General features: G+C 37.1%; 1 protein-coding gene across 2 annotated transcripts in view; it reads right to left on the bottom strand.

The window, feature by feature from the left end:
- KLF12 (Kruppel like factor 12) overlaps positions 1-13,795 on the bottom strand; it is a 430,517-nt gene that overhangs the window by 288,403 nt on the left and 128,319 nt on the right. For both annotated transcript variants that reach the window (XM_035003236.1, XM_035003237.1), the window contains exon 2: positions 4,789-4,852. In XM_035003236.1, the coding sequence (XP_034859127.1) occupies positions 4,789-4,821 (33 nt within the window). In that variant the 5' untranslated portion in view covers positions 4,822-4,852. The remainder of the gene's footprint in view (positions 1-4,788; positions 4,853-13,795) is intronic.

Genomic DNA, 13,795 nt, shown 5'->3' with positions numbered 1-13,795 from the left:
TCTTCCGTAGCAAAAACTCAAAAGATGCTATTTTGAAGTTAAATTTGTTAAAACAAAAAGTTACCAGAACTCAAAGGATTTTTTTTTCCACTTAAGTCTTTTTTTTAATTGAAGTATAGTTGATATACAATGTTATATTAGTTTCAGGCATACCACACAGTGATTTGACAATTCCTTCTTGACTCATTGCTCACCACAAAAAGCAGAGTCACCATTTGTCACTATACAATGTTATTAGAATATGACTGACTATATTCTCTATGCTATACTTTTCATCTCTGGGACTTACGTATTTTATCACTGAAAATTTGTACCTCTTAATGCCCTTCATCTATTTCACCCATCCTCCCAGACACCTTCCCTCTGGCAAACACCAGTTTGTTCTCTATATTTAAGAGTCTTTTTGTTTGTCAAGAAGTAGCATCACACTGGTTAAAAGGACATTAATTTGAAATTAATAAATTCCTTCAGTTTAAGTTCACTTTCTATTTCTTCCGTGATATATTGGAAGCAAAATGAAAAATAACTCATTAGAAATACAAAGTATAAATATGATATTTTCTGTAAAACCATCTCTATTTACCTGTATATTCACACACAGAGATGTTGTAAATAATGTTCACCAAATGTTAAAAGTTGTGAGACGGGGTGGTGATGGTGCATGCTTTAATGTTTTAAAAATGAGCAATACATCATCTTTTCAAATAATAAAGCCATTATTCTACTTTAATAATTGCATATTTCTCAGATCCCTGTATATCATTTTGTTCTCGTTTCCCAAATAAGAGAAATTAGACACCCAAAGGTGAAATGACTTGATGGGAGAGTGACCTAATTCAGGATGATATTTTAATAAATATGTGATATACCTACTAGTTTCCATCATTATCAAATCTACTGATTTGGCTCAATATGAGGATGAACTTGTAATATAATTATATATGCCTGACAATAGGATGAATTGTGCCACACAGTAGGAAATTCCAAAGAGCACTTAATATAAGGCTGATGTAACCAACCAACTCTTCTAGAAAGTTGTCATACACGAAGCACATGTTAGAGTTAGTGATCTGTCAGGGTGCTTCCAATTCTGAAAATGTTTGACTTTATGATGTGAAGTCATACAACAAAGTCATGAACCTCTCTCTTAAGCTATAAAAATAATAGTATCAGTACCACGCTCACATTTAGAGTTCTGTGCTTTAAATCATTTTCACGAATATGTCATACTTCCCTTCCCCAAAAACAACTCTTGAAATAGGTAGGACAGGTGTTATTAGTTCCAGTATGCAGTTGAGAAAATTAAAATTCAGAAAAGAAGTCACTGGTCCATGATCATACAGACAGATCATTACAGAGCCAAGACTTGTTTTTCTGGGGTTTTCTGTTTGTTTGTTCTAGTCCATGTTTACCGTCCAAGCAACTACTCTACATAAATGCACAGTAGCCCAGCGCTGACCACGTTTTACTTACATTACCCTGGGGTTTTCCGAGCAACTATACCTACTCAGTTCAAAATGGAAGAAAGGCTAGGTTGCTGCGATTCTTTCTATCCTGTGTGAGGAAAGAGCCTTGGAACTTCATGGAAAAGAACTTTAAAGCAACCACACTATATATGCCCATCACTATGCTATAAACTCTTTTTTTGGAAATTAAAGATTTTTTTCAGCAAAGCCTGCTGTTGTCCTTATGGTTTCCAACTACAAGAAGTAAAAGTCATCCACTGCTGATGCTAGATGGTTTAAGCAGCTGTTCATCAGAGGTAGTCCCAGAGCAGAAGTTTTAATGTGAACTCTGATAAGCCGGGCTAATGTATATGCATGCATACGTTTTGGACACCTGCTCTAAACCAGCAGCTGAGAAGCACTTGGTAAACATACCCTGAAGCGGCTGGAAAACAGATGGAGCAAAGCCAGGTTTGGGGAGCCAGGTCCCCAAACAAGCCACTTCATTCACAAGACAGCAACTGGTGAAATACATTTGAGAGCATATATGCCATATTTTATGCCAATATTTGGGAAGAGAAAATAATGGAGGATGGGCTCTTTTCTGAATTTATTTGATGTTTTCTAATGGCAGAACATAAAGGGACAAAATCAAGTGCAATGAAATTGAATAAAAGAACTTAAAACTTGACTAAAGGAAAGGACTTAATGCAAATACAGCTCTTTTCAAAGAGAAGATGAAGACAGATCCCAGAAGTGAGACTCTTGGTGTGGCCACAAAAGGAATTCTGCAAATGCTATTTAGGCCATTTAAATATTCGAACCTAAGCAGAAAGGCACAGCATGATATTCTGTGGCTCTTGGCAAGATTTTATCACCAGTGGCAAACTGGAAACATACTAAATAGTTTTAAAAGCCATATTCAAATGTCTTTTCAATTATGTAGACAGTGGGAATGTTGCTTCCACTGCTGACATTTTAAAACTTCATCTTAATAGTGACCTTGTCAATATACTTAAAATATAGAAAAGATAAATTTTCAAGCTCTGCAATTTTCTCCCTGAATCAGCATTGTTAAAACTAACAGCATCTGATTCGAGCAGGCTTAAAAAGAAGCACCAATGTATTCTCTGTTCTAAGGCATCTATAGCTGAAAATACAGACCAAAAATATGAAAAACAGCAATAAGATAAAAATAATTCTTCAGGCCAAACACATTAAGTGAAATAGTCACTGCTCCTTCCTCCACACAGACTTCTGAGACTTCTATAAGCTAGGGGGCACAATCATTTAGAATGAATCACATATATTATAGTCAATCAAGATAATATTTTCAGAGTTTTTCCTCGGGGTAAGTAGTAACACAATGATTCTCTTTGCCATTATCTTCAGTTGTCATAAAATTAGTTACAGAACAATGACACCGTCAAAATAAATAAACTCACAAAGTTAATACTGATCCACTCAAACATAAAAATTTTAATAACAACTGAATGAAAACATAAAGTAATAATACCAACATCATATATAAGGGCTAAACATATTTTGCATGATAATGAGTGAAGGTTTCCATATTTACATAGGGACGAGCCAGGAAAATTTAAATTTATTACCTTTGCCTTAGGGAGTCCATAATACCGTTTAACTTCACTTTATGAATGAAATTATCAGTGCTGTGCTGGTGCTAGCTCATCCCCAGCTCATGAGTGCCAATTGTTAAATTTTAAGGATCCCTGCAAGCTAGGTGTTAAATCACTGAAACGAACCATGATGAGAGTATTTACACCATGGGAATTGACAAGCATTACAGATTGGACCTCCCCGCCCCACCACCCAAAGCCAGTTTAATAGCACCTCACTGATCCACATAAAAATACACAGTATAGGGGTGCCTGGGTGGCTCAGTCGGCCAAGTGTCTGCCTTCAGCTCGGGGCATGATCCCAGGATCCTGGAATTGAGTACTGCATCAGGCTCCCTGCTCAGCGGGGAGTCTATTTCTCCCTCTGCCCCTCCCCACGCTCCTGCATGCTCTCTTTCTTTCTCAGATGCTTTCTTTCTCTCCCAAATAAATAAATACGATCTTAAAAAAAAAAATACACAGTACAATTAATCTTCACAAAGCAAATGTTCCCACGTAGGCAATACTGGGGTCAAGAGAAAGAACATTACCATACACCCCCAAGTCTCCCTTGTTTCATGTGTGAATCAATACTCCCTCTAGAGGTCTGAAAATCTTCCAGATACAAATATTAGAAAGGAGCAATTTTAGCAATGATGAGGGAAGAAGGCAATGTTAAATGAAAGATATAACCTGGAAAGTCATCTGTAAGCAACTGCGAAGGTAGGCTGGCAGAAGAAGACACAGCATGATGTACATTTACTTGACAGTAGCAGGAGCAGTGTGGGAAGGAAAATACGAAACAGCAGGTGGTACGCAGCTACGCAAGAGTTATGAGGCACATATCTGCGGACCAGACCTGCAAAGTGTGAAAAATCTTAGGAAGGAGATAGTTTAACATATTGTAATTCTCTTTGTATTGCTTATGATTTTTTTAAAAATATTTATTTATTTGACAGAGAGAGACATAGCCAGAGCAGGAACACAAGCAGGGGGAGTGGGAGAGGGAGAAGCAGGCTTCCAGCGGAGCAGGACCCTGGGATCACGAACTGAGCCGAAGGCAGACGCTTAACAACAGAGCCACCCAGGCGCCTTTTTATATCATAACCAGTACAGAGTAGGAGAAAAGCTGAAATAAATAACTGCCACACATAAAGTGATAGCCAGCATTTGATTACTGTTGAAATTCACAAGATTTTTTGTCCCCTCTAATTTAGAGGGGTACCTATCCGTGAAAAACCAAAGTGAAAACCCCTTCATAGTCATCCCGCTCCTCTGAGGAAAGATGACACAGCTGGAGCAAAGAAGACAGCATATGACAGCAACCCTGTGCCATGTGCTGCTGGTGTCAGGATTACGACTAGGAACTAACACATATGTACACAAAATCTGGCTTCTTTTGTTTTTCTCTGTCCCAGTGATCAGCTGCATCCAGTGGTCTTCCAGTTCTCAATATTCATCAACAAACTGATTCTTTAATTCCAGCTTAAGTTCTAGAAACTGATGACAGCTAAACTTGCACAAAAAAAGGGTTCCTTCCTTATAAATCTCTTCATATTTAAGGTTTAAAATTTAAAAATTACACTTTACAGATAGATGTATGTATCAAAGTATCGACCTCTGTCCCATACTCAGACACATAAGTGCTCTAATGAGAATAACAGCCCCAAAGTAATGTTCAACCTAAGATTTTTCACTCTAGTTATAAAATTTGACTAACCGACCTTTATTGTTTTCCTCTTCATATGGATATTCATTCATCCATTTGTCTCTAGAGTCACATTGATCCTGCAAGAAACACACACAAAAACAAATGATGAGAAAAAGTTCCCCATGTTGATGACATTCTTCCATTGGGGGTGAACAACTTAATTCTGCAATTCTTCAGGCTCTTGATTAGTAGAATGACATAATAAACACAACAGCCAAAGAATATTTTTTTCATTAGTTATTTGTTTTTTGCTTGCTCTTTACCAGCCACTAAAGGGCAAAGTGGAGAAATGAGGGAACAGAAGTATGATCTCCAACTAGGACAGCTCCTGAGCACAAGATAATGAAGATCTGGATAAAGAGAGTCGAGGGAGGGAAGAAAAAGACCAGAGAGACAAAGGGGAGGATAAATGGCAGAAATTGGTTTAAAAGTAAATTTAATATATAAAAGTCACAAATATTCCTACTGGAGCACTTGGCTCCCTTATTCTTAGCAACCAAGGGATTTTTAAATGCTGTTTTCCAGAGGAAATGATCTTTTTTTTTTTACCTCTTTACATCTGATACAAATATGCAGCATAATTAATATGAATACTTTTCGGTGCCTCCATGTTGATCAATACCCAAGTAACTTTTTATATATTTTTTAAAGATTTATTTATTTGAGAGACAGAGAAAGAGAGAGCGCGTGCGGGGTGGGGGGAGCAGAGGGAGAGAATCCCCAAGCAGACTCCTCGCTGAGCGCAGAGCCCACCACCTGGGACTCAATCTCACGACCTTGAGATCATGACCTGAGCCTCAATAAACCAAGAGTCCAGTAGGATGCTTAACCGACTGAGCCACCCAGGCACCCCCCACCCCCAAGTAACTTTCAAAAAATTAATCTGATACATGCCACTTCTCAAAAGCTGCCATATCCCCAGGACCATTTGGATCTCACCAAATATAATTAAATATTGCTGGATTAGAGAGTTCTGATTACAATAAATCATTTGAAAGTCCTCCTGTTTATTTTCATTCAGCATTATGCAACTTGCTTCAGAATTCCCTTTTCATGAGGCAAATTTTCTTTGGCATTCAGTTAAGCCAGCTTAGTAGGCATAATTGATTTTGTTTTTTCATTCGGAATTACACTCAAGAGGGGACATGCCTTGGCGTTCTTAGCAGCACCCACTCTGTGTGGGTGGCTCGTGCTGGCGGCTCACCACTGCAGCATCGGGACGAGTTTCCTCTGCATGTATCTCCACACGTTTGAACAGAAAAAGGGTTCACTCGCTCATAGGGCCATAAATGAAACCGAGCACAACTCACAAGTTCCATGGGCAGGGGGACTGCCCTTTAATTTTGTTCCAGTTTTAATCAATTAACCAATTTCTCCTCTCTCTCTCTCTCTTCCCCTTTGCCCCCTCCTTTCTTCCTCTCCACTTCTCTCTCTATATATATAATATTTATATATAAAAATACATACATTTATGTCTCAAAATGCATCTAATATATACTATAGCCTTTACTACTAGAAATGCTACTAGAAAAGCAATATAAATGTAACGTTTTTATTTATTTATTTATTTATTTATTTTTTATTCATGAGAGTCAGAGAGAGAGAGAGGCAGAGGCAGAGGAAGAAGCAGGCTCCCCGCCTAGCAGGGAGTTAGTTTCTCCCTCTGCCTCTCTCCCTTCCTCATGCTCTCTGTCTCTCTCTCAAATGAATAAAATCTTTAAAAAAAAACATTTTAATAATATTTTAATATTACAGTGGCAAACTAGAAAACTTCCTGGAAATTCAGAGTGTAATTATTCTATTTTACATTATATGTAATGTAAATGGGAAACCATAATATGGTATCCCTTGAAAGAATTAAAAGTCATCTAAAACACCATGTTCTTATCAAACACATCTTGTCCTTTCTAGCCTTCAAAATATATCTAAATCGATCAGTTCCAACCTAGCAGAATGTACTAGGTACGTCAAAAACTGGCTTCAATCTTACATTCCAATTCTGTAAGGTTTTTTTTTCCCCCCACACTTTGATATATCCTGGCCATTTTCACATGAATTTCAACTTCCTAATGCTTAATCCAAAATTCATAACCCTCTACTGTAGGGATACATTTACTCCCTAATTTTTGTCTAATAGTTTACGATTTTGTGCTACCACGATAACACTTAAACATCCTTCTATGTAAATCTTGTATATGCCGGGGCCTCTGCTAGCCTGGATGATGCCTTTGTGCAGGTAGAAAGGACACCTTCTCTGGGCAGACACAGAGAGGTTCCAATCAGGAGGGAGGGCCTAGCAAGCAGAGCCCGTGGTAGATTTTCACCACCATTCACCCCCCAGCCGGGCACCCTCATCTACTATACTTAGCTGCTCTAAGTCTGCACCTTTAATTACTGCCTTAGAATATAGTTATAGAAGTATAATCACCGGATCAAAACAATAGGAACTTTTTTCCTGGTTTTTCAAAATATCTTTTTAAACATCCTACACCAATTTATACTCCCCACAGAAAAGGAAGCACTGCTAACATAGTGCTTCTTTATTTCCCGAAACACAGCACATTACCTCACACATTTCAGGGGGATCAATAAATGTTTGTCAAATGAGCAAATGAAGCTAGTAATGACAAACAGAAGAAAAACAAAATAAACTCATGTTTCTATCCATCATGTGGATTTTTCTTATCCAAGTAACTAGGGCCTCCATTATTGAATTTGTATTTTTAGATAAAATTAATCTGCTGACTAAAACATTAAATTATGTGAACAATACCTAACACAATATCCCACATTTTGACACCATTTGGGGACTTACAAAGTAGCCTAGTGATGTAATTTGTACTGAAAGCAGTTCTGTGACTTGAGTACATGAACTATTTTAAGATCCATTTGACAATGATGATCAGAGATTAATTTCGTACCCAAGGTAACTAGTTAGATAATGTCAGGGTCCTTGTAAAACTCCTTAGAGCTCCACATCTGAACATGGTTCTTTGTGGTTTATCTCTGCAACCACCTACAACTTCAATGTATACCTCTGTATGTTTTACGCCTGACAAGAGCCTGGTATAATGCTAACTTTTGTTTTCCATTCAATTCACGCTCCTCAAAGAGTGTGCAAGCTCATCTCTTGTTCTGCAGCTCCCCTCCAGCACCTCATATTTTAAGTAACGCAAATGAAGACACAGTTTAGAGCTGAGAAGACCGATCCCTCATCTCGCCGGTCTCCCACTGGCCATTGGACCTGAAACAATTCATTCAACCTCTCTGAGTCCCAATTTCCTTCTCCACAGAATCAGTGGTAACAGAAATAACTTGTTCTATCTACCCCACCTACCCTAACTGAAGTCATGTCTATGCAGCAATCTGTGCTGTCATTCACATAGGAATTCTCATTTAATCAGTGGTCCAGATATTAAGCAAGAAAACAACAGGGTTTCCCAAAATTGAGGCCACAAAATAGACAAATCTCTACTTTATTCATGCTAAGGGGCCTTTGTGCTGTTCCCCAAACCCCCATCAAAGTCAAGCCATGATATAAAATAGGAAAATGGCACATTTCCAGCAACAGTTAATATCTCATCAATTTCCTAATTAAAAGATTGCTCAAGTCTGCCAAATAGGTTTGTAAAATTATCCAGTAAATTTTCTCAAAGCACAGAAGTTTTAAAGGCCACTGTCCTCATCAGAAATTCATCGTACATGGTTTTGATGCTTACTTTCCTGGTTCCAAAAATGATTCTCAATTGTCAGGTAAAGAAAAAGCAAAGGGTTGGTCACTTATTTCAACACACACACACACACACACACACACACACACACACAAAATGTGAGAAATAAGAAAAGGCACAAAATATTACATTTTGGAAAGAAGTTCAGATTGATTTTTAAACAAAAATATTGATGCCTAGAACCATTAGTAAATACTCCTGTTTAAACAGTGAGTCTGGAGAAATTGTAGCAATAGAGAATCAATCATCTTCTAAATTCTGTTCCTTTCTAACTCTTGTTTTCTCCCATAACATCTCCTAGTACCCTGGACAAGAGAACTGACCTTGGCCAGAATGCATGTGGCTGCTACCCACCTTAATGAAGAAGGAGTTACACTTCAGGGCACTACATCATTACCCTGTAGTAACAAGCTGCTGGCTCTTCATCACATTTTAAATGATCCATTATGCTCTCCATCTCTAAAGGTGAGTGTTTAATACATTCACCGTACTTCAGGACCCATAAGTACACTTGTTACTAGTTCCTCTGAAAATCCCTTTTATGTGTCTTTAAACAGAGAAAGAGAAACCTTTTAGAGGTGTTTATAGACACCTGACTAGTCAGGGTATTCCACTCTCTGCCCAAAGGTAATTTAGTTGCTCTGTTTCAAGTAAATTGAATTCTGGTAAATTGTACAGCAATTCCATTTGGAATTCTGTCTTCTAGATTCAGTTTCACAAATCACTGCTTCATTAGTTGTGATCCTGTGTTTTCAAGGGCTGATAAAAAAAAAAATCAGGTAATAAACGTTTACATACATATTCATATAACTTTTAAAGCCGATTAGGGAACCCGACAGGCAGGCTTTGTGAATTTAAGTCGTCAATATTATATAACAGATCCATCTTGGCCTTGCTATGCATCAAGGTTTTTGATCTATAAGTTGCCTTTTTTCATTTAAAGTTATTTCTGTTTTATCTGTCGCAGTGAGTTATCTTGGGAACTAAAAATATTTGAAGGTTAATCTAAATATTTCTGGAGATAAATGCATATCTAAGTGCTACATTTTCATAGCTATTTTGACTTAAAATGAAAAGAGACGCTGAAGACACAAAGCAGTGAGCTTGTTGCTAGGTGACAGGTGACACCTACCGTATCTCTTCTGAACTTGTACAGCATGAGACGTCTTACTGCTGAGAAAAGATACACGGATTTCCGTGGCACAAACATCATTTTCTATAGAGAAGCAAACTAGTCTTCAGATACTCTTTTTTAACATAGGCCATAAGTAGTCAGCAATTTAGGTCTATACGAATATCCAATTTTAGAGACGCCTCTCACCACAAATAGGAAAAGACAGTTCGTTATTTTCCATTCTGGGAATATGGTTCTACATTCTAAGTAATGTCTACATATGAAATACATATAATTTTCATGATTTGTAATTAAAGAGTGATCATTATTCTTTATATCTCATGAATTCTCAAAGTTTTAACAGAATTCTGTCGCTTCAACTAGGGTAGGTAGAGTCCACAGAGAAAGCAGTATCTTTATAATAAGTAATCCAATTTCCATTAAACTTATTAACACAAGACCATCATAGCAAAGACCTGATGAATTAAAAAAGAAAATACAAAAACCTTCAAGATAGATTATTTCCTGGATATATTTTATAATTACATACACACCTACTTTCTAGCACTACCTCCCTTCCTTGAGACAAAAACTAAAGCACAAAGTTCCACCCCTTTTCTTTGACTCATCAGGCAATTCAGGTGATGATATACAAACACCAAGAACTCTTCTATACCCACAATTTCAGGATCTCACATGAATTAACGACATGGTCCGCTCCATCTGGGAAAGACTGTGCTTTCTCATGTTGGGAAAAGATCTGAACATGAATACCAAACAGAATGAACACCAGCATTAACACTTGGCAATAATGTGACTTAAGGCAAGCGGTTTAACTTTTGCGTGCCCTTGTTCCTCATTTATTAATATTGTATCATGGGACACGTGGGTGGCTCAGTCAGTTAAGCATCTGCCCTTGGCACAGGTCATGATCCTAGGGTCCTGGGATGGAGCCCCAGGTCCAGTGGGCTCCCTGCTCAGTGGGGAGTCTGCTTCTCCCTCCTCCCACCCCCTGCTTGTGCTCGCGTGCGTGCTCTCTCAACTAAATAAATAAAATCTCGTTGGGGGGAGGCAACTACGAACATTGAAAAGGAGAAGGTATAATGTACTCACCACACACTCTGGCACATATTAGCTATTCAACAAATGTCAGTCCCAACCCTACTCCTTACATTTATAGTCAAGCACCCAAACTCCTATTTCCACTAAAACTTTCCTGAGAACTAGGAACAAACAATGACCTACTTGAATCCAAGTTACACTTCCTCAAGACTACTGTCAACCCGGGTTGTGTGTTTTTTACAGGAAGGTCCTGGGACAGACGACAGGATGACCCCCCTGGGCTCTCACAGTACAGTGTCTCCAATTCCTCCACTAAGAGAATTCAATGATGCTAACAGAAATAGGAGACGGGATTTCAGGTCCTAAATAACCAAAAATTCAATAATAATCCCTATGGAATTCGATTAGTTACACAGAAATCAATTGAAAATTCTCCTTTATAAAAATGTTCTTCCCTATTTCCAGCTTTACGTTTCTCTGAAATTATGCTTCCACCCAGGAATTTTTCACTATTAGCAAAGAGCAAACTTTAAAAATTAAGGTCTCACTTGGAGTAAGGTACGCCCCGAAGCTTGAGCAAACATTTAAGAACAGAGTTCACTGAATAAACAGCCCATTTTCAGAGGGAGGAGGTAAAGCAAAAGCACACTGATGTGGAAATTAATTACTCTCTTAATCTGTTTTCAGCTACCATTACACTGCATCATTCTATGCAGACAGAGAACAAATAAACCTTTAAAAGAAAGTAACCATAGCAAATGAATTAAGCATTTCTTTTACATATATTGTGCTCAATACAATGGTTTGAAAAGTAATTTATGCTATGCTCATATTCAAGTGTAATTGCCATTTTATCGGGACTGCACAGTCAAAAATCTGATTTGTATTGCAAAGGACTGACAAGATGATTAAATTTTGTCTTCATATGTCTAATTTATGTGATTTAGATTACAACACAAATATGAGCATGTGCGATTTGTACTCTCACAGGAAACTACGGCATATAACACTACATTCTGCCAAAAGTAACTTGGCCACACACGTTTGCATTCCCATATGAAGAACACTGACAACTTTCTCTCAATCTTTTCTATTGGGCTGTGTTTTTAACCATCATGCTAAAGATACTAAAAATCTCTGTGGAGTTTCTAAGGGGCTGGTGGGAGAAATGAAATAATAGGGTGCCAGTTCACTTCCTAGCATTTTATGCAAGTATAATGTGGTTGTGTGATTTATACATTAAAAAGCACGCTTTCGGTTTTGAAAACAACTGAAAATAAAATCATGATCAACACACAGTTGATACCAATTAAAAATGCATAATTCACACAAGCCTAAGAATTCCTCTACTATTTCACTTCAGTGAGTGTTGTCTGCACATAGCGAGGCATATATATTACGGGGTAATTATACAAATTTTATACACTAAAGATCTATGACATAGTCAAGAAAAATAAGTTGCCTTATTCAGTATGCAGTATACATATTTGGCTTTCCTATTAATTATTGCCTTCTATGTTTAATTTGCCAATACTAAGCAAGATAAATTCCATTCAAATGCATAGTAAACAGTTTGCTTAGGGAGTGAATTTATTTTCTAGTCCATCACAACAATAGTTGATTACAATATGTTGCTCTTATCCAATTTTGAATTAATTCATGTGAAATAAAACAAATATTTATTAAATTGTAGGGGAAAACATTCCATCAAACTGCAAAACCTGAGTGGAAAAACAAATGGCACACATTTAATTACAGCTGACATTTAAATGAAATTTGCAATCTCAAAATATTTAACAATAATTAGAAAATATCAAACGAGATATTTTTAGGGTACTTTTTATGTTCAATCTCTTCAAATATCTGAACCCAGAGGAATTTTAACATAGGCGGATTTTAAAATAGAATTTGAAGGATGGATCAAAGAGCTTAATAGATTTGTTTTACTGACATTTTGATATAATGATACAGAAAAAGAGGATTTATTTGATATTTTTAATGAATGTCTTATGGGTTGCCGAATGCCTTACTGAACAATAGTTTTGTCCAGCTGAACTCATCAATCCAGTGTGTGCATTCAGACATCACAATCATTACCCTACGTAGCTCATAATCTGGCCCACCACAGATAGCAAGCTGTCATAATAAATACATTATCAATTAGTATTTCTCAATGATGAGCAAATTAGTAGACCATCAAATGGCTTGCTTAACCATATGTTTCTCTCATGACTAAATAATACCAGAAAATCAAAATACTATTTCTTGAGAATGACAAATGATATATTAAGTTGATTCTTGTTTACAAGGATCAAAGACTCCTTTAAACACTGGAAAAATATGGAAACTGGGAGTCAAAGCAAATATAATCCAAGTAATTGCTAGCAGATGATGAAGGTCTGCTGATTTATAATCGTGATACTTCTTACATGGTATATATATATTCTGTTAATTCATCCATGAATCACCTATATGCCAGGAACTGAGGACATTAAAAATCATATGCCACACTACCTGATTTAAAGAAGCTCACAAAGGCGAGACAAATATAAATAAGTAAAATAATTATAATAACAGCTACCATCTATTGAATATTTACCATATGTTTAACACTGACTAGCTGCTTGTATTATTTAATAAATTCGTGTACAAAGCATGTGACCTAGGATTCAATACCCACATTTTACAATAAAAATAACTGTGACCAAAGTCCATATTCTCTAGCCTATATCAAGTCACATCCTCAATAACACCATAGGAACTCTGGTGAAGAACAAAGTAGAGTGGGAAGTTGAGGGAACCCACTGAGGCTTCACAGAGGAGGTGAAACAAAGTTGAGTCTTGAAAAGTGGGGAAGAAGAGGTATTTCAGGGAAAAGGTATTCATTAAGGAATCAGTACATATAAATCTGAGTCTCAGAACAGTCACATATATATGTACAAACAGGTATAATTTACTAAGTATGTATACCACACACACACACACACACACACACACACAGCATCCTGGGAACTGGTATATTTACACTAGCCAGAGCATGCCACCTAAAGAGGGGCTCTAACATGGAAAAGAAGTCTATAATGTAGAAAGAGGATTTGTTTCAAGTAAATAAT

The sequence above is a fragment of the Mirounga leonina genome, unplaced genomic scaffold (genome assembly GCF_011800145.1).
Source record: "Mirounga leonina isolate KUSES-001 unplaced genomic scaffold, KU_Mleo_1.0 Mir_127, whole genome shotgun sequence".
Classification (NCBI taxonomy): Eukaryota; Metazoa; Chordata; class Mammalia; order Carnivora; family Phocidae; genus Mirounga; species Mirounga leonina.
Note: the sequence above shows the minus strand (reverse complement) of the source record. Positions and strands in the feature narration are given on the sequence as shown.